Source organism: Cyprinus carpio, chromosome B25, assembly GCF_018340385.1.
Source record: "Cyprinus carpio isolate SPL01 chromosome B25, ASM1834038v1, whole genome shotgun sequence".
Classification (NCBI taxonomy): Eukaryota; Metazoa; Chordata; class Actinopteri; order Cypriniformes; family Cyprinidae; genus Cyprinus; species Cyprinus carpio.
Window position 1 is genome coordinate 22,238,872 of NC_056621.1, and position 27,617 is coordinate 22,266,488.

Consider the following 27,617-nt stretch of genomic DNA (forward strand, 5'->3'; position numbering starts at 1 on the left):
CACGAACAATTCTTCGTGACTATATTTCAAGTTGGAAAAGACGTTTAGTTCCCACTTTAAAGGGGTCATATGACATTGCTAAAAATTGTATTTGGTGTAATGAAATGTGTTGCGATTTAAGGTTAAAAAAACACATTATTTTCTACATACTGTACATTATTGTTTCTTCTCTGCTTGTGATTGGCCGAATGCCTCAAGCTTGTGACGCAAATGTTACACCCCTTAACATACTGTGTGTCCTGGGTCAGATCAGCTCTACAAGACAAAAATAATAAAACCCATTACAAACTAGCCTTTGTTTGCTTCCAGTAGGGACATATTTATGGTAGGGTGACCAAACGTGCCATTTTCCCAGGACACGTCCTGGCCAGGATTTCTATATTGCCTAAAATATCCAGGTTTTGGCTTTGGTTTCCTGTTTTCATACTCAATGAAGGTAATGATTGTTTGTCCAATAACATGCAGACATTGTACGTAATCGACCAATCGTGGTGCATGAGAAGGTGGGATCTACAGAGAACGGTCAAAGCAATGCAAATACGTGTACATATTAGTGTTCGACTTGAAGGAGCACTTAGCATTGCGTTGCATCGCGCTGTGTAAACCTAAAACCCTGTCTGCATTTGTGATCAGAGACCGACAAACAACAAGCTCTGCTCTACACCAGCGGTTCTCAATTCCTGTCCTCGCACCCCCCAGCTCTGCATATTGTGCATGTCTCTCTGTTAACACACCTGATTCAGATAATCAGCTCGTTAGAAGTGAGCTCCGTGCATGAACTGTGTTCTCATTGACATGTTCCCTACACAGTGTTCATTGCTCCCTGCTCCCTACTCCCTGAGCAGGGGAAATCTGTTGAAGTTTACCTCACTGCGGAACATTCATTCATGGATTTGCGCTGCGCAACATCTTCACACACGGGCAAGTGTGACATCATATACCCCTGTAAATAAATACAATTTAAATTCACGTCTCACACACTTCTATGCACTTTGAATGGAACATATACGCTTGCTTCAAACTGAAAATCATGGTGGAATATTCTTTGATGTATATTTTGTGGTGTACTTTTGTTAGAGTAGTTCAAACGTCTGAAGCCATAAGCGAAACATATAAAATGTGCAGACCAGGAGGGCACAAGGACTGGAATTGAGAACTGCTGCTCTACACTGCTCAAAACTGGCGTTTGAATCCTCTGTGGCAAAACCTTTACATATGAAAACGTACTTACAGACTGAGTCAGAACAGCCGGCATTGTAGTCTTCTACATTTACATTTAATCATTTAGCAGACTCTTTTATCCAAAGCGACTTACAAATGAGAACAGTAGAAACAATCAGATCAACAAAGAGAACAACAACGGTATATAAATGCTATGACAAGTCTCAGTTAGTCTAGTACAGAACACGTAGCCAGGGTTTTTTTTTTTTTTTTTTAAATGAATATGATAGACAAGAAAAAGCAAAGGTAAGTACTAGTATTAGTTGGTCTTTAGATGTTTTTTGAAAATGAGTAAAGACTCAGCTGTTCGAATTGAGATCGGGAGGTCATTCCACCAGCTGGGCGCAATCCAGGAAAAAGTCAGTGAGAGTGTTTTTGAACTTCTTTGGGATGGCACCACAAGGCGTCGTTCACTTGCAGAGCACAAACTTCTTGAGGGTGCATAAGATTGAACTAATGAGCTTAGGTATGTTGGCGCCGTGCCAGTGGTCATCTTGTAGGCAAGCATCAGTACCTTGAATTTAATGCGAGCGGCTACTGGTAGCCAGTGTAACCTGATGAGGAGAGGAGTAACATGAGCTGTTTTTATGCGAGCGGCTACTGGTAGCCAGTGTAACCTGATGAGGAGAGGAGTAACATGAGCTGTTTTTATAAAGCACTGCCGCCAGGAGAGCATTACAATAGTCCAGTCTGGAGAGAAACAAGAGCTTGGAGAAGAAGTTGGGTGGCTTGCTCTGACAGGAATGGTCTAATCTTCCTAATGTTGTATAAGGCAAATCTGCAGGACCGGGTTGTTGTAGCAATATGGTCAGTGAAGCTTAACTGATGATCCATCACAACTCCTAGGTTTCTGGCTGTCCTGGAAGGAGTTATGGTTGACGAACCCAGCTATACAGAGAAGTTGTGATGAAACGATGGGTTAGCTGGAACCACCAGCAGTTCAGTCTTAGTAAGGTTAAGCTGAAGGTGATGGTCATTCATCCAGCTAGAAATGTCACTCAGACAGGCTGAAATGCGAGCAACTACTGTCGGGTCATCTGGTTGGAATGAGAAGTAGAGTTGAGTGTCATCAGTGAAGCAGTGATAGGAAAAGCCATGCTTCTGAATGACAGATCCTAATGACGTCATGTAGATGGAGAAGAGAAGTGGTCCAAGTACTGAGCCTTGAGGAGCCCCAGTAGCAAGTTGTTGTGACTTAGAAACTTCACCCCTCCAAGACACCATGAAGGATCTATCAGAAAGGTAGGAGTTAAGCCACTGGAGTGCAGTTCCAGAGATGCCCATCTTTCTGAGGGTGGATAGGAGAATCTGGTGATTAACAGGTGTCAAAAAGCAGCAGACAGGTCCAGCAAAAATGAGTACTGAGGATTTTGAAGCTGCTCTTGCCAGTCGCAGGGCTTCAGTAACCGAGAGCAGGGCAGTCTCAGTTGAGTGGCCACTTTTGAATCCAGATTGGTTGCTGTCCAGGAGGTTGTTCTGTACAAGAAACATAGAGAGCTGGTTGAACACAGCTCGTTTAAGTGTCTTTGCAATGAATTGAAGAAGGGATACCGGTCTGTAGTTTTCTAGAAGTGCTGGATGTAGAGATGGTTTCTTCAGCAGTGGGCTTACTAGAGCCTGCTTAAATGCTGAGGGAAATGTTCCAGAGTGAATTAGAGTTGATAATGTGAGTAAGTGAAGGTATAACTGAAGAAGAAATCGCTTGAAGGAGGTGAGTGGGGATCGGGATCAAGTGGGCAAGTAGTAGGATGACTGGACAGGATAAGTTTGGAAACGTCCGTCTCTGAGAGTGGAGAGAAGGAGGAGAGAGAGTGTGCATTAGTTGTTGTTTAGTTGTGATGTTTTTGTGGTTTTGGGGTGTTGGTAGTTGGTGGTTGTTGTTTTTTTTGTTATTTGTGATTATATCTTATGTTCAGGGATCAGTAATCCGTAATATGTAATGTGCACATCTGAATAATTGGGTTGAGCAGTGTTGTAAATACAACTTAACCAGTGATTTCTAGTTGTGTCCTCTTTTGGAAGGCCAAACAAAAGTATTTTCACTTTGACAATGAAACAGCGTCTCCACAACATGGTGCAGAGAGAATCAAAGGTTACACATTTTTTCTTTGCGTGAACATTTGGGCGGCGTTATGCAAATCTTTCCACACAGTAACATTGGGACATGTTTAAACGAGGCATTTTAGGAGGGCATAGATGAATCTTAACTTTTATAAAGAATATCTCTTTGGGTTTGAGACTTTAGTCTTTGCAACTTTACAGATCATCTTTATGCGCCAAGAGCTTGTAACACTCCAAAGAAAAAGGAAAACTTGAAATCGCATCATATGACCACTTTAAAAAGATCGGTATCGGTGATCGTATCGGCAGATACAGCTTTCTGTGATCGGCATTCAGTGATCGGCCTCAAAAATCCCTAGTTTAATGGTACAAAGCCTCTTTATGCCAAAAAATCAAGGCATATTTGAATTCTCATGTCATGACCCCTTTATAATCACTGCATTCACAATTGTAATCTTATACAGTATGCATGTTTTCTGCCCCAATGTAATGTTTTTCTAACATGTGTTCTGAATAAAGCTAATGAATATGAAGTTATTTATCCTTTAAACATGTTTTATACATTCCTGAAATCACTGACTTCCTCTGTTTGTTTGATATTAAGTATGTTCACTTTAGTATGTCTCTTATCTTCTAGGTCCACCTCAGGTGACATGGTTCAGTTTGTCGAGCAGTCGCTGGACACTAATCTTCTGAACAATGCTGTCCGCCTGCATATCCCAAACTGCCTCTTGCTGCCCGGAGGAGTTTCCATACAAGAGACCCTTAACAACGTCATTATTCTGATCGTCACCAGCCAGTCGGTTCATCGCCTGGTGCTGCCGCACCCCACCCACATGTACCGCAGTGTGAGTGTCTGGATCTTTGCTTTCTTAGGCAGTTCTTGACTGCTACTAGTAGGGATGTCAACGATTAATCGATGATCGATTAATTGTCGATAAGAGATGCAATCGATTAAGGCTGTCGATGGCCGGTTAACCGATTTAATGTTGGGCTGCCTGCGGCAAAACACGTGCGAGCGGCTGTGAGTGACGGTGACGGTAGCAATAAAAGCATCATCATTAATTCACAATGTACAAATTAAGCTTTTAATGTGATTTAAACTTTAAAGTACATTAAAATAGAAACAACATAAGTTCTTCAGCATGAAAAGCAATAGAAATGTAGTAACTAAGTCATTTCATCAGACTGTTTCATATCGTGCGCTTTGCAGGGCTGCGGGACACAGGACAGGTAGTAGTCCATTCATTCCTTCAACTTGTTAATTCGTTCCTACGACTTAATAATTTGTGGCAATTGTCCATGTTTCATTAATTTTGTTCCCTAAATAACCCATGATTTAAGTGAAATAAAGGAACAAATTAATAAATCGAACGAATTCCTAATTCATGAAATCTTTAATTTCCCTTCACATGTTTACCAAAGTAAGAGATGCGAAAACAGTGATTAAAAGTGAAAGATAATAAAATAAACCTGTGAAATTAGAGGGTTAGACTGTGAAGATTTAGGAAAAGAAACAATGCCTATATGTTATTGAATTTGTGGAAATTAGTGACTAACCGGCAAACCAGAACAAAGCCGCTAAATGAAAGATATAGGCTCGAACAGCATCCAGAGGCATGGTCGCGATCTAACATTTCCTATTATTCCTCTAATAAACAAAGCTTTTATACCACACTTGTCATAATCAGAGCTTATAATTTGTAAATAAATAATTGCTGGATTCAAAACAGCGATTAATAGGCGCTGTGACTGACACTGACAATACGTTTTCCCACGCGCATTCAGTGATGTCAGTAAACGGTGACGCCATCGTTCACTGGTTTCTGCATGGACCTCCATAGTGCACAGGTTCTCAAGCCCTGGGACAAAATTATGCTGTAAGGAAAATGTATAGCCTATATAAGTAATAGGCCCAGCATAAAAATTATAATTTGTTTTCATAATTTTTTTTTTTTTTTTTTTTTTTTTTTTTTTTTTTTTTATATGCGAAATATATCCGATTTAAATAATTAAGATAACGGATTTAAAACAGAAGTGTGGCTGCGCTCCATAAGTTCACGGAAAAAAAAGGATGACAACGCATTCTGTTTGTTTGCTTTATTTTACAAGAGCACAAATCTTCTGTTTTTATTGTGAGTGTGCACAAATGAAAGTAAACACTTTTGCCGAAAAGGTTTTTTTTATTTCTTTTATTTAATTTTTTTTTTATGTCTCAGCTGTTTCGATCGCGCCGGAGCCTGCTGCGCATGTATATTCTAGCGATTTAAACTTACATCGCAGTTGGTTCATTATCAAAATAAAATAGTCAACTAACCATTTTAAAGGTAACACTGGTCAGTTTAAACAGACCAGTCAAGGACGTTTTTTGTCATGTGAAGAGGATGATCTTTTCCGTCTATATGCGAATGCGTGTTAAGTACAAGCCTAGTTTACATTATAGATAATAGTTTACCATTCAAATACATTGCAAATATGGAAACATTTGGATTTGTGCCGAATGAGACATGAACAATAACCTCCAAATAAATCTAGCCAAAGCCGCGCTCGCTCGTACTCGTATGCACGCACGCACTGTCACTATCTAATGCACTGTCACTATCTAATGCACTGTATGCCGGATTTATAAAAACAAATAGGCCTACCGGAACACAAAAATTAAAATCTGACATTCTCCAGAACAGAATCAAGTAGGATCATCAAATTCATGTGAGCAACCGTGTTTTGGTGCAGCAGCGCCGATGTAGGCCTAGTTCACTTAATGTGCAGCGCAGTCACATGCGCGCCACAGTTACGTTTGGGATCATTTTATTTTAAATACCATAATGTCAGTTGAAAACATTGCAATTGTGTTTTAAAATACAACAAGGAGCGCAACAGAACCAATTAAAGAGGCGCGTTCAGCGGTCTCCGTGCGGGATAGGAAACAGTCAACAAAGTAAAATTACCTCAAAAGTATGGGGCGCTCTCTACATTTTATCAAATGATAATCACTTCTCTTCATTTTAGAATCCTGCTACTAGCATTTTATTCAGACTAAAACCCCTTTAATTCTAGTGAGAAAGGCTTTTGTGTGTGTGTGTGTGTGTGTGTGTGGATTTTGCACATCCTGTCATGCCTTATGGTTAACGATTAATCGATTAATTGATCGTTAATTTAAACGACGATCGATCATGGAAATAATCGAAATTTGACATCCCTAGCTACTAGCATGTAACGGTAAATGTACTCACACTGATAATTGCGGTTAGAGTGTTGGACTTGCAATCCAAGGGTTGCAAGTTCGAGTCTCGGGCCAGCAGGAATTGTAGGTGGGGGGAGTGCATGTACAGTGCTCTCTCCACCTTTAATAGCTTGACTGAGGTGTCCTTGAGCAAGGCACCGAACCCCCAATTGCTCCCCGGGCGCCGCAGCATAAGTGGCTGCCCACTGCCCCGGGTGTGTGTGTGTTCACTGCTGTGTGTGTGCACTTTGGATGAGTTAAAAGCAGAGCACGAATTCCGAGTATGGGTCACCCTACTTGGCTGTATGTCACGTCACTTTCACTTTTTTAGTTTTAACGTGAAATAAACATGAATGATCTTATAATGATTTCTTGATTAGTGTTTCTGTTTTTGTAATGCATAAATAAATAAATTGTCTACAGCTCATTAGTTTGGTAGCGACATAAAGTGCAGAGAAGAGCATTTTGTAAAATATTAGACTATATACTCATTAGGGCTGGGTATTGATTCAGATGTCCCGATTTGATTCAAAAGCACTCGATTCGATTTTTGGTTCAATATCTTTTTTTTTTTTTTTTTTTTTTTTTTAATTCAGTGAATATAGTTTTAATACAAATGCTATTTATATTTGTAAAAAATTAACAGTAAACATCAATTTACAAATGGTGAATTTATAAAAAGAAATAAGAGAGTGCAGAGAAGAGCATTTTGTAAAATATTAGACTATATACCACAGGCCTGTATTTTAAACCTTTTCTGTTTTTTTTGTATAGGGTCCTTTTTTAAATGATGATAGGGCCATATAAAATGTTCTTATTTTTTTCTGGTAATCAGATGAAGGCATAAAATGATTTCATTTATACTAATCAAATGAAAAACACTTATTTTTTTGGCAAACAAAGTGCTGCACAACAGGTTAACTGTTAAAATGAAAACAAATGTGATTATTCCTTTAAAAATGATGATTTATTAATATTTATTAGTAGCAGTAGTAGTAGTAGTAGTAGAATTGTAGTAACATTGAGTCTTAAGACTGCTAAATAGTAATGTATTTCTGACAGTTTCTTCATGTTAAACTTATTTTGACGGGTTGCTGTGAGGAACTTGCAGCTGCTGTGTATGTGATATGATGGTAGTTTTGTCAAATGAAGTGACTCTCAGAGTAGCTGGGGATGAAATTTGTGTATTCATATCATCAGAGTGAGATGACAGAGGCTGAAAACACTGCGAACATGGTCCGTGCTTGTGTAAACAAAACCTGCCATTTATTCATTCATTCATTGCAGAAATTGTCAAATGTTTCTGCAGATTTTTAGTATAATGATAGAATTTTACTTAGCATTGCAAATAGCGCATAATGCTTTGTTCTTGGTTCTTGTCAGTAGTATCTCCGCCATGATAAACACTGAATGAGTGACAGGCTTTCTGTTGTAACATTGCGCAAGGTAGATAAGTGGGTGACATCTAGTGGAGAAGTCTAATGAAAAGATTCACTTTAATCAGATCTTCTTCTAAATGTTTGCTGAAATAAATACTGGAAAAGATCGATTCGCAGCTTTTGAGAATTAATATCGAATCAACGTCATTTAAAAAAAAAAAAATGATTAATTGAAAAATCTATTTTTTTGCCCAGCCCTAATACTCATTATATTTCACTTTACCTGATAGTGATGTCTCAATTATTTTATGTATGTTTAAATAAATCTGTTATGTAACAAGTTATAACAGACATTGTGAATATATTTCAACAATAAAAATAAATTTTATAATTTAAAGTTAATAAAATAACTGCATTATGTGCAAGTTATGTTTGCATACAATGTTTTTTCTTTTTTTTTTGAGTGTTGATTATTTTATGTAAAAATAAATAGTAATTAAAATTAAGTTTGGGCTCTGTTGTTAATCGTAACCTTATAGTAACGTAAAAAGGCTCCCTATAGTTTAGAGAAGAAACTGAGGTAGATTTTCATCCCTAGGAAAATTGTAATTGTAATTAATAAAAGAAAAAGAGCAAGTTTTGCAGTAAACCACTGTTTAATAAAAAGAAAAAAAAAAAAGAAATTGAATGTTTAGGTTTTTCCTCCTACTAGACGTAACAATACTAAACCGTGAAGTCCCCCACCCAACGCAAAACGTTGTCAAAATAGTCTCAATTGTTTGGGCTGTAAAAATTTTCATTGGTGCTGCTTTTTTTTTTTTTTTTTTTTTTTTTTTTAGATATTAAAAGAATATTTATAGGTCATTCTGAGGTCACTCAGCCCCCCACATGCTCCATATTGACCCCAATTAGTCTTGTTTATTTGTGCTGGTATGTGCCGTAAACATTTTCGTTTGTGCTGCTTTGGTTTTTTAGATATTAAAATATTATTTGATCAATCTGAGGTCACTCAGCCCCCCACATAATCCAAATTTACCCCAAAAATTAGTAAAAGTTCTTTCCGCAGGAAAAATTTTTTTTGCAGATGTGCCGCCGTATCATACAGTAAGCTTGATAATGCTCCTACACTCCTCATTAACACTTGAAATACGCCTATATAGCGATTTTTTTTATTATTCATATAAAAAATATAATCAAAATATCAAAAAATACAAATTGCCAGATATTCCAATCACCCCTTACACCTGGTCTGTATTTGAGCCTGTAAACTTAAATTGAATACTCTGAGATTGTCTATTCAGAAACCTACTACGTGTCCCTAGGATGTAATTCCTTCACGGTTCCTTGGACATATTATTGAGACTATTGGCCCTGACCTGTTGTCTGTTATTAACAAATGCCTCTATACTGGCACTGTACCTGGCAACTTTAAACTTTCCACGGTGCGGCCTCATCTTAAAACAATGTATGGATCCTACATTACTGGCTAACTTTGTCCTATTTCAAACTTGACTTTTCTTTCCAAAATGTTAGAGAAAGTGATTCTAAATCAACTACAGTCTTATTTCACTATCAATTCAATCTCTGAAAAATTTCAATCTGGTTTTAAATCCTGTCACAGTACTGAGTCAGCTCTTTTAAGAGTTTTGAATGATACTATGCTAATTACTGACTCTGGGCAGTCTATGGCTTTGGTTCTGTTAGACCTCAGTTCTGCCTTTGATTTAGTTGATCATAATACACTTATATCACGTCTTGAAATATGTTGGCCTTCGGGGCATGGTGTTGCAGTGGTTTCATTCATATCTCACTAATAGGAGGTATGTTGTTAGTATTGGAAACCAATCCTCATCTGAGATATATTTAAAGTCTGGTGTCCCTCAGGGTAGGCCTGGGACGGTTACCGCATTACCGCAATACCGCGGTCACGTGATGCCTACCGCGGGTCTAAACCTGTAACCGTCATCACCAACACGCAAAAAAAAAAAAAAAAAAAAAAAAAAAAAAAAAAAAACCTTTAACCTGCACATCTGTATGCCTTCGGCAGAAGTCAAATGAGCCATTTTAATCTATCTTAATTCCAAGATTACAGTGAGATTAATCTAGATTAAAAAATGTATCTATGCACCTCTAATAGGCTAATAGCATTCCATTTGTCTTGTAGCCTATATATTGAATTTCATTTCATTTTACTAAAGCATAAAATACAGGCGGATGACTCATGAGAAAGCCAAAAAAGCAGGACCTCAGTTTTTAATTGCACGTGCTTATTCTGCTTAACACAATTCTCTACTTGGTTGCGCAGCCGACAATTGCGCATTTAAGATACTATTCCATCGAAACATGGCATTTATATGTATAATATATAAATATGTAGACACATAGGCTAAATTAATATAAATATTTACAAATCTATAATATATATAAATATTATTTATATTATATATTTTTACATATTTATATTAACTTAGCCTATATCTCGTGTGCGGTTTGGTCTCAGTGTTGTTCAAGGCTATAATTTAACGAATGCTATTTAATTTAAAGTGCCGCTGCTCACAATACCGTCATTGTTTTTTTTTAACTTATAAATATTATTTATATTTATCTTATTTATAAATATTATTTATATTTATCTTATTTATAAGTAAAAAACAACCACAATATTGTGAGCAGCGACACTTTGTTAAATTAAATAGCATTCGTTAAATTATAGCCTTGAACCACACTGAGACCAAAGCGCACACGAGATATAGGCTAAGTTAATATAAAATATGTAAAAATATATAATATAAATAATATTTATATATATTATAGATTTTTTAAATATTTATATTAATTTAGCCTATATGTCTAGCCTACATATTTATATTACTCTATATGCCTTTGTTAAATAGCCTTCATTAACCACTGAGACAAAAAAGCGCACACACGTAATATCTATATAATATTAATATAGCTAAACATGTACAAATATGTAATATAAAATATAAATCATATTAAATATAATTCATATATTATATAAGTAATAAAAAAAACCGAATCTGGCTGACTTACTTGGGGAAAAAAGAGAAAAAACATCTACTCCGACCCCCAAGAGAATTCATCAGAAGGTATTTGCAGGAGGAAGCCCTGGATTCCCACGCAGTCCCTCTTGTCTGGTGGCGGGACAATAGTGTCCGATTCCCTCTGCTTTCCAAAGTAGCCCGAAAATATATGTCCATTTGCGCTACAAGCATTCCCTCAGGACTAGGGGTGTGACGGTTAGTATATAACCGTGAGACCGGCGGTTATAGTTGAACACCGTCATTAGAACTCTATAACCGCCAAAACGGTGTCAGTCATTAAAATATTTTTTTACAAACATTTTTTATCAAAAATTATTTTTAATTTTTTAGATAGGATCATAAGATGGCGCAATATATCGGGGGGAGACATGGTTTTTACCACTTAATGAAGTTTTTGTAAATCGTCAGACATGATATTTACCACTTCATAAAATTTTGCTTTGTAGAAAACCTTTCTTAAGAACGAATTTCGTTTTGTAAAAATTTTGTCTTAATTTTAATAAATGTTTCATCAACCAATTGCGTGTATTTTAATAAATAAAAAGCAAATATAGCAGACAGTGATAACCGTGACATGGAAGCGCCAGCGCGCCGCGTTCACTTGCACTGCACTGTGAACTAGAGCGCATCTCATCGTAAATGAAACTCAGCGTAGGCCTATGCCTCACACATTAGCATTAAATATATTTGCTGCATCCTTTCTACAACAGACAAGGGCTTTTTTTTGCGGCTCGCATCAGCAAAGCATTGCATCGTCCATAGACCGCAAAACAATCAGCGGATGGCGGGCGGGTGCGGCTTTGAAATTTGCTCACAAAAAAAAAACGTTGGCGCGGATGATGAGAGTTTTGTGATGTGGTTGCGGATGAAATAATACCCCATCTGCGTATCTCTATTGATAACAACATTTAACACTACACAAATATTAATTAATTTTTTTTTCCGGACTGAGGTGCCGGATCCAATAAAAAATGTTCCAGATCCAACGTCGGAGGTGACGGAACATGTTCCGGCTCAAATTAAAACTTCGTGAAGAAAGGTAAAACCGATGGATCTCGTTGCGAAAAAAATGTTACATCGCCTATATGGGCACATTTCGGGTTTAAACCAGATGGCAACGGAAAACCAGAAAATCTTGATGAGCCTGTGTGCAGAATATGTGGAAAAACGGTATTTGTTACAAGTAGCCTACTTTTTTAAAAGGTTTTGTTTACTGTGTGTGATTTATTTAATGGAAAGCACATTCCCTGCTAGTTGTCTTGCTGTTAATTTTAAATAAACGTAGGGCAAGTAGCTAATCAGTGTCTGCTCGTTTATTCAAACGAATACCACCCGACCCCCACCCCCCCCCCCCCCCCCCCCCCCCCCCCGACGGTTATGTTATAAACCGTCACATTTGACTCACGTCATAACCGTCATCACCAATTCTGAAACCGGCACACCCCTACTCAGGACGTGTGTTCAGTGCTGCAGGGAACGTCATTACGTCTTTCAGGGCCTCCCTTAAACCTGACAAAGTGAACATGCTAGTTTTTCTAGCAAAAAATATGAAGGCTGGGATGTAAACCATAGTGCCTTTCGTTTTGCCAGCACTTTTTTTTCAGACATAATTTCTGTTCTAAATGTTCTTATTCTAAATGTGAATGTTTACCGCAATACCGCGGGAATTTATTGCTTTTCAACCGCGGTAAGAAAAATTCAATACCGTCCCAGGCCTACCTCAGGGCTCAATTCTTGGTCCTATACAGTTTTCTCTTTATATGCTTCCTTTAGGATCTATTTTTAAAAAGTTTGGGGTCTCTTTTTTTTATTTTTTTTTATCTGTATGATGACAACACGCAATCTACATCCCTTTAAAGCGCGATAACAAACAGGCTTTAAAGCAGGGTTCCTCAATTAGTTTTCGCCGAGGGCCAAATTCTACCAACACCACCAAGCCAGGGGCCACTGACCTATGTGTGTGTGTGTGTGTGTGTAAAGTGTCTTTTCCATGTGGTTTTTGTCCTAACCACTTGCGACAGCGACACGTAACAATAAGTGACACAGAATTCTATTTTAGAAATGGTTTTTATTTTCTGCGATGTCGCAGCAGGAACAACATAAAAAATATGACAGTGATAATCTCAGGTAATGATTATGTGCTTTATTCAATGTTAAAAGTGTCTAATGTGAGTTTGAATATTATTTTGTGTGATCTTTATAGCCATAGTGAAAGCAACAATAGATATTTTACCTCAGATCTTGAAAATAAATTAGGCTAAAGCAAACTAAATCTCTCCATAATCAGGCTCCACAGACTCAGTCAAGAGCACTCAGATCCGCTGATTCTGGTTTATTGCAAGTTCCCAGGGCACGTCTCAAAAACAGAGGTGATCGTGCTTTTTCGTTGGCCCTAAGTTGTGGAATAGTCTCCCAGTTCATATCAGAACTTTGTCAACTCTGTCTGTTTTTAAGTCTATTCTTAAAACTTATTTCTTCTCCTTGGCATTTAATATTTTTTGACTTGCTGTGCCTTGATCCTTTATTTTAGTGAACCTCATCCATTTAACAGTGTTTGTTTTATAGTTTGTGTTTTATTGTTTATTAACTTGTTGGCTTGTTTGTTTTGCGTTCTCTGTGCAGCACTTTGGTCGACTTCGGTTGTTTTAAATGTGCTATATAAATAAACATTTAGTCATTTAGCAGACGCTTTTATCCAAACCCACTTACAAATGAGGACAATAGAAGCAATCAAAATAATGAGTGCTAAAGTAAGAGGGTCAAATAAAGATGGAATAGATGTGTTTTAAGCCGATTCTTGAAGATGGCTAAGGACTAAGAAAACATTATAATATACATACTATAATAAACATTGTATTGTATTGCTTAAATTGACATTTTTCTATATTAATTTGTGCATTTTTCAAATGTTTATTAAAGGTGCAAAAATTCATTAACAACAATCTGAAAAAGAATTCAATATTTTACTTTACTTTTACTATTATCTAGAATAACTTGCATATATTAATGACTATATCGTGAAATATATTGTTACCGTGAAATAAAATTAGGCCCCATTTACACTAGTGCGTTTTTGTTTTAAAATGCATAACTTACTAGTGTAAACTGGATATAGTTTTGTGTTATGTTTAATTTTCGACCCTTGAAAACGGAGACTTTTGAAAATGCTGCAGACCCCGTTTTAGTTAGAAAACTACGGGGTTACATTTCAGTGTAAACGGACCAAAACGATGGCGTGGCTGTCCACATTCGCTCTGCATATCCTTGACTTCCATGTAAACAATAACGTAATGGTGTAAATGGGGCCATAGATGTATACGTAGATTCCCCATTCAATCGCTCCAAGCACGTAGATGCGACGTGATCTAAATAATAGGGAATCTACCTATTCATATCTATGGCTGTACCTGCATGAATGGTCACATGACATGCGTTTTAGGTTGTGTAGTGTAAACAGAGATCGTTTCTGAAACTCAGCAGAAACGCCAGTGTAAACGGGGCCTTAGTCATACGGTAAAATAGAACTTTGATCATATCGCCCACCCTTATGCATTATAAAATATTACAACTTTTTACATGAATTGTGACAGATACGGAATGTTATGATATTACCTATGTATATGATCTATATATATGGTCTAACAGATTAATCTTTTATAGGATTTGGTCACTGAACTCCAGATGCAGTCCATTTTCACAGATATTGGGAAGCTGAATTTAAACGAACCAGCCCACAGTTACGTGCTCCCATTTGTACAAGGAACACCAGCGACCGCTCCGTCCACGTCGGCCGCCTGGATCAGTCATCAGGGGGAGGCAGTGTTCACTCTCGCCTCACCCTCAGGCGGCATTACTGTAGTCACGTTGCCTGCTCATGATCAAGATGGTTTGTGTTTGTCTATACAGTCATCCTTATCTTTCTTACTCTCGATATATATGTATATGGGTAGTCTGTGGGCCCTTAAAGTTTGAAAATGTCTTAAATTATTTTTTAAAATGCAAGGTTGGAAAAAATGTCTTGCATATCTTAGTCTTAAAATGCTTGTAAAGGTCAACGTTTCAGAATCAAAAGAGACACATTTTAGTCATTAATGTTGTCTACATTGCAATAGCACCAAACCACTGACCGTAAACAGGTGCCCTCATCTTCTGAATAAAGTACAAAAAAATTCAATTTAGTAAAAAACATTCATGTTTGTCAAATCTTTTTTGTCAAATCAAACATTTTGGCACACTGTTGTGTTAAGTGGACTCACACGGCTACTTTAAAAACTCATGCTTTCTTGTGGTAAGCATGCTCACTGTTTATAATTAAATTTTATAAAGAACTGTGTGGAGAAATTCCAGCATTTAGTTATATCTTAAATAATGCTGTTCTGGGCTTTTTAAACAATTACAGAATATCAGAAAGGATAAAAGTTTAGTAAAATTGATAGTTCAAACAACTTCATTGGTGTGTTGTTTAAAGGAGTAGTTCACCCACCATTGAAAGTCCATGCAATAAAAACTGTCAAGTTTTCTGAAGACACAGTCTCTTTCAGTAAAGTACAGATTTAAAGCCTAGGTTTGGAAAAACATGAGAGTAGAAATAGGCTACCTCTGTGCGTCCCTCAACAGTCTTCTGCAGCAGCGTCTCTAAAACAGTGCTGTTATTACCCCGCTAGTGAGAAATGTCATGTGTATTTACCTTCTGAACATCGTCTGTCATGTTGTTTTTGTTAGTCCTGTAATTTTCGGTATTACAGTTTTACTATGTGAAGTGATATGTAACTGTAATGCGGTCAAGAGAGCTGCCTGGAACTACGTTCACCGTGTGTTTCCCAGAAAATAATTGCACACCTCAGAACGTTCATCAGCCAATCAGATTCAAGCATTAAATGGCCTCCGTAGTATAAACAATATTAATATATGAATAAAAGCCTGTTCATCATAAAAAAAATAGAAGGCTTAGATTAAACTGCTTAATTCATATTGATTACTTTTATAATGGCTGTTTGGACTTTTAAATGAAAGTTTTGGTTGCATGGATTTTCATTGGATAGACAAAACTTCTAAGAGAATGTTATTTTCATTTGCATTTTGAAGATGATCAGAAGTCTTAAGAGTTTGAAATTATGTGATAGTAAATGATGACACAATTTTTTATATTTGATTGAACTAACCCTTTAAGTGTTAACAAAATTTGGAGATATCTATGTTTATTGAAAATCGTGATTCCACTTTCTTGTTATAAAGGGACTGTGTCCATTCTGGAGTTGAAACAGAGTTCAATGATGCAGCGGTTGGCCGGCTGGATGCCCACCGCCATCAGGTATTTTATTTCTTTTGCATGAAATTTAGATATTAATTGAATCCCATACAACCCAGAGCAGAGCAAAAATATGGTTTAAACCAAGCATCCATTCACAGGGGAGATCAGAGCATTTCTGACCTGGCCATCAGTCTGGCTGTCCACCAGCTAGAAGATGACACTTTTATTTTTGCACTGTGTCAGGATCATAAGCTGCGCATGTGGTCGTTTAAGGTCAGTTTGGCTCCAGGAGAGAATGATGTGTATATACAAATAAATTAATTTATTAAATTGTAATTGCATGCCACTCAGAGTGATGTGTTAATCTGTTGTCTTTTAGCATCAGATGTGTCTGTTGGTGACTGATATGTTGGACTATATGCCCGCGGGTCGTGGGGAGGTGAAGGCTTCTCCAGCGCAGGCTCATAAGCTCCGTCTCTTCTTCTCCTCATCCACCGGCCTGTGTCTGGCCATCTACCTCGCAGTGCCCAAAGGCAGTCAGTTCTGTGTGCTGCAGCTGGTGGCCAGTGAGAACAATCGCTACAGCCTGGATCACATCTCAACACAGTTTACAACACAGGTAGAGATCAGTACAGTAAACGTAGAGTTCTTTAACTGTTGGAAGTACACTCACATGAATGTGTGTTTTTGTGGAACAGGAGACGCTAGTGGATTTTGTCTTGACGGCGAGTGATATTTGGGCTGTTTGGCTGGATAATGACAACCAGACTGTGGTGAAGTACATCAGTTTTGAGCAGTGAGTAATACAGAGTTTGATTCTAATTGAATTAATTAAATTAGAGCCAAAAATAAGATGAAGCAAATAATTCTTTCAGCTCTTAAAACACTGAGTTTACATACACACCAGCAAGCTGATAACTCACAAATATCAGCTCATTAAAATAACCAGTTTTCCCCATTTACATGCACATCAGTAACCTGCCAACACAAAGTCGAGTTTACATGATTAAAAAAAAAAAAATCAGGTTATTTCCCTGTAGTGACATCAAAACATAATCATTTGCGTATCTGACTAGGAGTTTTCCATATGTTGTCAGTTGTGATTTTAAGGGGTCACTGGATGCAAAATTCACTTTTACATGTTGTTTGAACATAATTGTGTGTTGCCAGTGTTTGTACACATCCACCCAATAATGATAAAAATCCACTCAGAGTTTTTTTTTTTTAATCCCTATAAATAATATCCTCTCTCAAATCAAGCCATTCTCAGGTTCTTGGCTGTGTGACGTCACACTTGCTACGTTTACATGCACCCAAATAATCCGTTTGTAATCGGCTTGACGGCTCAATCGGATTGAAAAACGTTCATATAAACACCTTAATCGATCTGACTGAGCTCGATCGGAATGAAATTTCGATCGGGTTGAAGGGGGTGGTTTATTCCTCTTCTAATATGATTGAGCTTGCATGTAAACACTCGATTGGATTGAACCACGAAACTGAAAGAACTGCGCATGTGCAATGACAGAAATAACGTAATGACGTACGACGCACGGAAGAGCGGCTATTCCTTTCGAATAAAGTGTTGTATAAATGCGTGTCCTGTCATTATAAAACTCTTCTTTCACTCGGCAACTGTGAAGTGGAGCAGCACAACCTTGTTTTGGATACTCAACCCGTTTTGGGCGTGGGGAGGTTTTTTTTTTTGTTTTAAATATGAGCAGGACAGCGGTTTATATGTATATTTATCCATAAATGGGTAAATATTAATTCTGCTGTTAAAAACAAATAAAGAAACTGTGTAGGAGAGTGGTTATTATGTGCAAACAGTGAGAAACTCAATATTATCTATATGTCACGTTCACTTTTCACTTTCACTATTTGAGCAGTGTGCGCATGTCAAAAAAAAAAATCTATTCCGATTTGAAGCTTGTGACATATAAACGCGCACATCAACCTGATCACTTTATTTAGCGTTCATGTAAACACTACAATCAGATTCATCAATCGTAATGAATTCAGTCCGGTTGAACCAAAAAGTGTGCATGTAAATGTAGCCACTGACCCATTCCCCTACTTTTGTGTCCAATATGCATTGGTGTTTTAGCTTAGGATTGTTATGAGTTTTCTGTCATCAGACTGCCATTGTTTCACAGCTGGAGCAGAGGTAGACAAGAATGACTCCTAAGAGGAGATTGAGGTGCTTTGTTGGTGGATTTAATAATTAACATAGCAGTCAGCATGTACTCCCGACATCTGAGCCGCTGAAGACGCAGTGGATTAGCTTTGCTTTTGAAGGGAATGAGCCCCATGATCTACCTAAATGCGTTTAAGTTACGTTTTTGAATGGCTCGTCACCCCACAGAAGGGAGGGGCGGGGCAAGCAGAGCTCATTAGCATTTAAAGGGACATTTAAACAGGAAGCTGTGTGCTAAGTTGTTTTTGGCAGGGGAGAAAGGGTGTTTTACACTACCATTGAGAAATTTTAAATAAAGTATGTTATAGACTTATTAAGACCCTAAAGAATCATATCAACTTGTGGAAAATGGGCATCCGGTGACTCCTTTAAGTAAAGCTTGCAACATATATAGGGGTGTGCGATATGACGATTTTTGATCGTGGACGATAACAATGTCTTCACGATCTGCTTTTGAAGAAATATCGTAGTATCGTGCTACTGTGCACATTCTATCAGCTGCAGTTCTGGCGCCTCTGTCATATACTGTACAACACCACATGCATTCACATCAGTGTTAACTCAGCGCTAGAGTTACTCTCATAGGAGTTACTCTCTCATTATTTGCATGTGCTTTTAAATGTTTAATTTGCGCCCTGGTCTGACCTGTGCATTTTCTGAGCACCGCATACACCCGAAGTGCGCGCACTAAAGCCTGTCAGACAGCGCCTGATTATTGAACTAAGTTATCTTTTGCGCTAATAATGTCAAAACACACAAGGTTTACATGTAGACGCAGTTGGTTATGTCTAAAATGAAAATAAACAGTTGAGAGAAAAACGTATGCGTGCCTGTATATTAGATGCGTGCAGGTCTTAAAGGGACAGTAGGCCTATTAAACATGCAGTCGACTGTCATTAGGGATAGTTCACACTAAATATTCATTTCTGCCATTATTTACTCACTGTCACGTTTTCCCAAACCTGTATTAATTTCTTTCTTGTGCTGAACAAAAAAAAAGAGATTTTGAAGAATGTGGGTAACCAAACAGTTGCTGGTCCACATTGAATTTGTGGACCAGCAACTGTTTGGTTTTCCACGTTCCTCAGAATAGCGTATATGTAAAGCAGAAGAAAGAAGCTCATTCAGGTTTAAAACAACCTTTGAGTGAGTAAATGGTGGTATAAAAATAAAACACTGACAGACAGCTGACAGAATTATTATTCTTGGTGAACTATTCCTTTAATAAAAGCCTTCCCGTTAATAAAACAACAAAACACAAAGAGAAAATCACTTGCTGCTCTTGACTGAAGAAATTTAATACAGTTGCTTTAGGAATCAGTTTATAAAGTGTTTTTTTTTATATTTGTTAATTTAATTTCTTGAATGCTCCTGCTAAATACACCTATTGTACCTGAAAATAAAGTACTGTTTGTTTTATTTGTATATTGTGTGGCTGTAATGTGTCATTCTTTTATCTTTGTTATTAAAAATAAGAACAAAGATTTTTATCTTCACCCTCTTTGGCCTAAATATCTGCCATTCTTTTTTTTTTTTGTTACCGTGAAAGGCTTTGTCTTTATAATAGGGAAATTATTTTGGCTGTAAAGCTCAGACAACTTGCAAAATAGTAAAACCAACATGACAAAGAATCGTGATAAAACCGTGAATCATGATATCTCAAAAAAAAAATAATAATAATCGTGAAATGATATTTTTTCCATATCGCCCACCCCTAAGCTTTTATATTATCCTCTCATGCAGTTGCAGACTGAACCGCTTCTGCTGCACGAGATGAGAACACATTATTATCTGGGTCATGAAAGAGTCTGTGTTTAAGATCGGTTTCCTCCTTTCTTTACTGCAAAACGTTGCTCTGTCTAGATGCGCTTAAATCTGCACTACTGATGCTTTCCTGTGACGTATCACACATGGGCACTTCAATAAGCTGACAGTGTTAACTCAGCGATAGAGTTACTCTTACAGGACACTGCACTTATTATACATTTTCCCACTGTCCCAGTTGGTATTAGATAACTTTTTTGCTTTAATAACATTTATCATTTAAAAACTGTATTTTGTGATTACTCCGCTTGCCTTTCTTTTATGTTAGATTTTGTTTTAGTTTTTGAGATCAACACAAAAACAGAAGAAATCAGAATGGGGGCACAGCACTGTATTAATGATGAATATTTGCTGCCTTTTCCTGATTTGCCTCTTATTTTTAAAAATTTAGCAGTACAGCAGGCATGTGGAACCAGGTGTTTGTCCAGCCATCACCAGAGGAGGAAGTTCACGTTGGTGAAGACCAAGACCCACGGGTAAGAGCATTCGGCTTCAGTGTGAATCCTTGAAGCTAGTGAGTCAAAACATCTGTGCCATTTTGAGTTGCCTTAAACACTGTTGTCTTTTAACAGGAAGTGTATCTGGATGTACTTTTTTCACCTTTGCGTTTCACAGCCTCAGCCATCATTAAAGCGTTACAGGTAAAAATCTCAATGTACTTTAATTCACTCTTAAAGACATTAAAGGCACGTGAGGCATGCGTGAGAATATACTAGTCTTACGAGAACCAACGTTTGTTTACAGGAGCAAAGGAAGCAAAGTATTCTTACTTTAGCAAATTAACACCGGTCTCCTCTTGGCTTGTTGAAATCCTCATGACATTTTCCTTCACAGATCCTCATTTTGTTCTGCGCTTCCTTTATGCATATGTGTGTGTGTGTGTATACAGGTGCATTTAAAAAAAATGTGAATATCTTGAAAAAGTTTTTTTTTTTACACATATATATATATATATATATATATGCATTCAGGTAAATGCATAGTTCACATTAGATTTATTTAGAAGCATTCATTCCTTTTGTCCAGATTTACAAACGAGGTACAGAGCGATATTCTGACTTGTCGTGGGAGGAGCTAAAGAAAGAGGTTACGGTCACAGTGGAAAATGAGGTAAGGTGGTGCTGTTTTCCCCCTTTGTGCATTTCTTCATCTGTGTTACCACTAAACATTGTTTTCAGCTTCAGGGCAGCGTGACCGAGTACGAGTTCTGTCAGGAGGACTACCGTTTGCTGCAGGTGGAGTTCTGGTCCAAGTTTTACGCCTGCTGCCTGCAGTACCAGGATGTGCTGTCCACGCCACTCGCTCTGCACATCAGCCCTGCCACAGCCATGGTTTGCGTCCTCAAGAAGGTACCAGATCCCAGCCTCACAGCTGGAAGACTTCATTTAGTTGAAAATTAAGTTTTTCTGTGTATTTATGTAAAATGAAATCAAAATGATCTCCATTTACTTCTTTAGTACACATTCTGGTTCTTATTTTTCTTAATAATTGCAATATTGTTTAATTATATTTTATGGAGTGTCTATTTACACTAAATGCAAAAATAGTCCTCTTGCATGCCTCCATTGACATAAAAAAAAAAATCCCCTTAGGCATGGCGTATATGAGAAAGCGTGTGCCATAGTAATTTTTGACTCGATCGACCCAAGTTCAAAACCGCCCTTTGCCAAAAAAAATTTCCTCTCTTTTCAAATCTCATATCACATCAGAAAGGCATTTATTTTCAATAAAAATGGAAATAATCAAAAAGTTGGAAGTAATGTATCGTTTAGGGTTAGGGTAGGTGTAGGGAGGGCTTTATTGTCCCAGTAAGGTGGCATCCATTTAATAATTAAAATTAAAATTATAATTTACACTTAATACATTATCATTGCATACTGTTTTATAATGTACTACAATACAGTATTTGCATTAAGTAGTATAAATATCAGAAAATCCTGCTATTTTAACAATGTAAATGGAATCTATTTGCACTTAGTGTAAATAGCATATTGCAGAAAGATACAGCTTTTTTCACTTAGATTGCCATTTTCACTTAGCGTAAATAGCACCTATTGCTAAGAAAATGTTATTTGTAATTAGTGTAAATAGCCTATATCGCTATTTGTACTTAGCTGCTGCCTTATAGTTATAACATTTAATTATAAATTTATTTGAAGCAATATTCTGATTTTGAAGATGGATTTTATGAGTATCTGCGAAAGTGTTAATTTCATTAACGAAGACGACGACGAAAAATATTCGTTAATGATCATTTTTTCTTTGACTAAGATGAGACGTTGACGAGCTAAAAATATCTGATGATGAAATTATGACAAAATTTATGCCGCATCTTCGTTAACTAGACGAGACTGGACTATAATGTTATTTGAGGACTACCGGACATTCAAAATGCATCCTATAGGCTATTGTCCTTCAAAATGTGCGTCCCTGTCATTGGATTGCGATCGGATAAGGGACGTTTGCATATCTAGTCAGTATGGCAGCCGCAGTGGATGGATAGGCTAATAAAATGCGAACTAGCGATCTGAAACAATGGCCTCAGCACCCGAAGGGGTAGGGATAAGGTAACCAGACGTCCCATTTTTCCCCGGAGTCACAATTCGTTGTCGATTAACTTAAAGTTACTGAAGGTGGGATAGGTGGAATCGTGCTGCGCACACTCCACTTCCTCAGTTCTCATATACAGCTCAAATTAATTGTTTTGCAATCGCATCATTTGCTATGTTCACACATTACACTGAGACGATGTGCATCAAAGTTTTAGTGGAAAAAGAGTTTCAAACAGTCCTAATCTCTTCCACGCAGCAGCACTGATGCACACCTGCTAAACACAGCTCAGCTGAGCAGCGCGAGAGATTGAAATGACGGAGACGTAAGTGAAAGTGCAGAAAAACAGCGTCTATTTTGTGTACAACTTGAACAAACTACAACAGGTAAAGCTGTCAGCTGTGTGAATATTGGCAATATCATTAACAATTCTCGTTTATAGTCATTAATAATACGGCTTCTTCTTAACAAGATCTTAGGTCTATGCTGTGTTCTGTTAATGCGGGAACTTCATTATTTGCAACCTCAGAATAACCATTCGGTGTCCATAAGCTCATCAGTCAGCTAGAAAAATAACAATAAAGAGTAGCATTTTGCTATATTTGTTATTGCATCTTAATATCTTTACTTAACCCGTTGTCTACATGATTCAACTCCTATAAAATTGCATTTTACAATTTTACAACACTTAAAAGGTTCTTGACAGAATCTCTTTTTCAACTTTTTATAATCCGAAGAACCTTCTTTCGCCACAAAGAACCTTTTGTGAAATGTAAAGGTTCTTCAGATGTTGAAGGCTCTTTATGAAACCGTTTAGACAAAAAAGGTTCTTCTATGGCATGGTGAAGCACCTTTATTTTTAAGAGTGTATGACGTTTACAGGATGCATTGAGGAGTTCAAACTACACTCAGTGGCCAAATGATGCTTCTTACTAGATATTGGTACAAATAATGAACAATTATTTGTACAAATAATGAACAATTATTTGTGTCTGTATATTTCAAGTTGGACAAGACATTAAGTTCCCACTTTAAGTGAACCTTAGTTCCCAGGTCATCTACAGAATGGATTCAAATGCTGCAAGAAAAGATGAGACAAGCACATGACAGTATGACTGAAACGTTAAAATGTAATAATCAAATAAATAAAACACGTTTATTCTGTGGCACATATAAGTTTTTTTCTTATAGGAGCCAATGGCCCCTTACTCAATGTTTGAAGCCCTGAACATTTACAAAATTTTGAGGATGAAATTAAGATCTTTAAGGTCTTTCAGTAAGGTTTTTGAAGACACCACTCGACTGAGACTGCACTTCTGAAAGTTTTAAATGTTATTATATTAACTGGTGATGCTGGGGATCATGCTGTGCTTGTGCTCCTAGACTTGAGCACTGCTTTTTACACTGTGGACCACGAAATACTGCTTGCTCGCTTGGAGCACTGTGTAAGCATAAAAGGAAGTGCTCTTGAATGGTTTAAATCATATTTCAGGTTTTTGAGTTAACATTGGTGAACACTCATCTGAGGTAGCTTCTTTGTCATGTGGTGTACCTCAGGGATCCATTTGTTTCATTGTACATGCTCCCATTGGGTTCTATTTTTAGGAAGCATGATCAGCCCTATCCCGCTTGCAGATAGTTCAAAATGCAGCTGCAAGGCTTTTAACGATTACCAAAAAATGGGATCATATTACACCATTTTTACGTTCTCTGCACTGGTTGTCTGTGTGCTATCAAGTTAAAATTCTTCTCTTAGTGTTTAAACCATTAAATGGTTTGGCCCCTGCTTATTTATCAGCTTGACTGAACATCAGCTCTTCTTGCCTCTCCGGTCGTCCATCCAGAGATTATTATGCATCCAAAAGTCAAAGCTTAAATGCAGAGGTGACCATGCGTTCTCAGTTGCTGCCACTAGATTGTGGAACACTCTGCCCCTCTTTATTTGATCTGCACCTTCACTATCTGTTTTTAAATCCATGTTGAAAACCTACCTTTTTGATTTGGCGTTTTATCAATGAGAACTTTCTACTGTACTGTTTCTTTTAGTAATTATTTTGTACTGTCTTACAGACCTGCCAACCTGTACGCATTTTGCGTAGTGGCTACGCATTTTGAGCTCAAAGTACGGTGGTACGATTTGTCACTCTAAACTACGCAAAAATCTAGTGATGCCTCTGTCCACGCGCAGTATTCAAAACAAGCAACAGAAAAAGATGAAGAGTTAAACCAATCATAGCGTCTTTTGTTTGTTTTGCATTTAAATAATTCCTGAGTTTTATTTCTCTCCTAGAAGCCTATAGTTTATGGTTTCCGTACAAAGGGGTTCGCGCGCGCCACGTCAGATGCTCTGACAGAAAGGCTGTGTGAGGGTGACAGAGACGCGCTGTTTAATGTGTTTGAGATGTGCTGTTTTCCTTCATGCATAACTTGCATTTCACAGGTATATTCTGCATCTGTAAATGTTAAAAACCAATGGAAATATTTCTAATTTTGCTGTCAGAAGTGCATAAGCTTCTGCTTTAGCGATTCTCCGCTAATCTCCACAGACTTCATTTAGAACGAGCGCCGCAGCGCGCATGCACGCCAATCAGACAGAGCTCAATGAAATAGGAGCGCAATAACTCTTGACTAAAATATACATTTTGCTGAAATATTTGTAGTTGGACATTAAATATGACGTAGAATTTTAAACCTATAAGTAAGTGTATTTGTATGATAGCAACTGTAAAGTGTAATGGGGTAATCAAAATAGCCTTTTTACTCAATTAGTCTTCTGCTTTAAATTTTTTGTTGTTGTTGTTTTTAGATTGCAATGTTACAGTGTAATGTGATTTTTAACCCGTTTTTGCACATAATAGCTATATGCCTACATGCTTACATTCACTTTATTTGTTTAATCCAAATACAAAATACCGAGATATATAGGCTACCGTATACCGCAGATCAGCCAAAAAATACAGAGATATGAATTTTTTGCTCATATCGCCCAGCCCTATACAGAAGTGTACTGAAGTTTTAATTAAAGTGTGCTGTAGTTTTTCTCTTTTTTTTTAATGGCATAAAAACCACTAAATAGCAAAAAATAACTAAACAGTTAAGTTAAACAGTAAAAAACAGTAAACTGTAAACACCCCACCCCCCCCACCCCCACGCTGATGGTACTCAAAAAATTTTTCCAAGGTTGGCAGGTCTGGTCTTATTGAAATATTTTATTGTGAAGCACATTGGTCAACTCATGGTTGTGCTTAATAGTGCTATATAAATAAAATTGACAATGACATTGTGACTCTGCCAAATTTCAGTAGTCCCTACCAATACCAGTAAAATGTCTATTCTGGACATGAGTGGCATGACACGACTAAAGACAAAACCTATAAATTAAAATTCTACACTGGATATGGAAACCTATGATCAACACCGTACTACTGTTACTGCAGAAAGGACTTGGTACACTAAATGCTGAATAAAACACATTTTTGAGGTTTTATGTTGTTAGAATTAAATCTTTATTAGATATTCAAAAAAAGCATTCAAATGCAATAAAATCATGTTTTTTTTTTTCATTATAGCCTGTGCCTTTTTATTATTAGACCTGACAGTGAAAAAAGAGAGAGAGCTGAAAACTTTGGAGTGAATGAAATATCATAAGCCGATGTGCATCTGTCTGTGTGTGTTGTGATGTGGTTATCAGCATCATCAAAATAAAAGTCCCATTTTTAGTTCTCACCAGTCAAACAGTCCTAAAACCTACAGGCCGATGACAATATTTATTTTATATATATATATATATATATATATATATATATAAAAAAAAAGGTCAAATATCAGCCCTGGTCATGTATTGGTTGGCCGCTAATCTTTTTACTCTGGTTTCCTAGGGCTTTGTGTCTTTCCTGTTACCCTGCTTTGCTGTCGACCATCTTTACCTGTCCTCGGATGAATACCTGTTTTCTGAAGAGGAGACTCCGATTGCTGAGGGTAAGAGGGCAATGCCTTGAGACACTACTTGTTTTGTATTTTTGTGATTATTTATTAAACATTTTAAATTTAGAACTATTTACAACAGAGCCCAAGATCTGCCCATATTCAAAGATTAAAAAAAATAAAGTAAAAGAATTGTAACAATGAAGATTGTACGCCAGAAAAATAAAACTATAACCAAAACAATATTAGAGGGGTAACAAGTACATCTAAAGATTTCAAGAGGTCTGATAAAATTTCAGTAAGATCCAACCAAAATTGTATTTTTCTTCTGGTGGTGCCATGTATTTTGTCTGTGGTACACTTCCAAAGGGTGATGTCTAGCAAGTAGGACATCCAAGTAAACATTACTGGGGTAGATGAATCCAACCACAGTTTCAGGTAGGGCTGGGCGATATGGTGAAATAATAAAAAGTAGATTTTTTTTTTTTTTTTTTTTTTTTTTTTACAGAACGTTTGCCCGATATTCATAAACTAGTCAACTTGAAAATGTAACTACAACATGGTTCAAGTAACCTTTTCTTTATTAACCCTCTTGATAAAGAAAATTTTATTCGAAGTGCAGCACACATGAAGTTGTCAACATGATGTAAATGTTAAACAAATCACTTTTTAAATATCTTTGCAGAAAAGATGCATGAACTACAACTACATCTTGTACAAACTTGTCTTAAAAAAATATATGTTCAGAAATAACAGGGAAAATGCTTTAAAAAATCTCAAAATTCAATGTAATTCAAATTCAAAATGACTGAAGGTATAACAACAGTTGACTATTATTAACTATTAGGGATGTGACGAGATCCGACTGGTCTCGTGAGAACTTGATGATATCCTCGCAAAACAATTTGCAGTGTTTACATTA

The 27,617-nt window shown here is 37.0% G+C and overlaps 1 protein-coding gene across 1 annotated transcript in view; it reads left to right on the top strand.

The window, feature by feature from the left end:
• LOC109077940 (nuclear pore complex protein Nup160-like) overlaps positions 1 to 27,617 on the top strand; it is an 80,202-nt gene that overhangs the window by 9,396 nt on the left and 43,189 nt on the right. Inside the window, exons 3-13 of the mRNA XM_042753417.1 lie at positions 3,920 to 4,130; positions 14,610 to 14,835; positions 16,185 to 16,260; positions 16,359 to 16,473; positions 16,580 to 16,819; positions 16,899 to 16,996; positions 20,613 to 20,697; positions 20,794 to 20,862; positions 21,248 to 21,331; positions 21,400 to 21,570; positions 26,650 to 26,749. Of these exons, the coding sequence (XP_042609351.1) occupies positions 3,920 to 4,130; positions 14,610 to 14,835; positions 16,185 to 16,260; positions 16,359 to 16,473; positions 16,580 to 16,819; positions 16,899 to 16,996; positions 20,613 to 20,697; positions 20,794 to 20,862; positions 21,248 to 21,331; positions 21,400 to 21,570; positions 26,650 to 26,749 (1,475 nt within the window). The remainder of the gene's footprint in view (positions 1 to 3,919; positions 4,131 to 14,609; positions 14,836 to 16,184; positions 16,261 to 16,358; positions 16,474 to 16,579; positions 16,820 to 16,898; positions 16,997 to 20,612; positions 20,698 to 20,793; positions 20,863 to 21,247; positions 21,332 to 21,399; positions 21,571 to 26,649; positions 26,750 to 27,617) is intronic.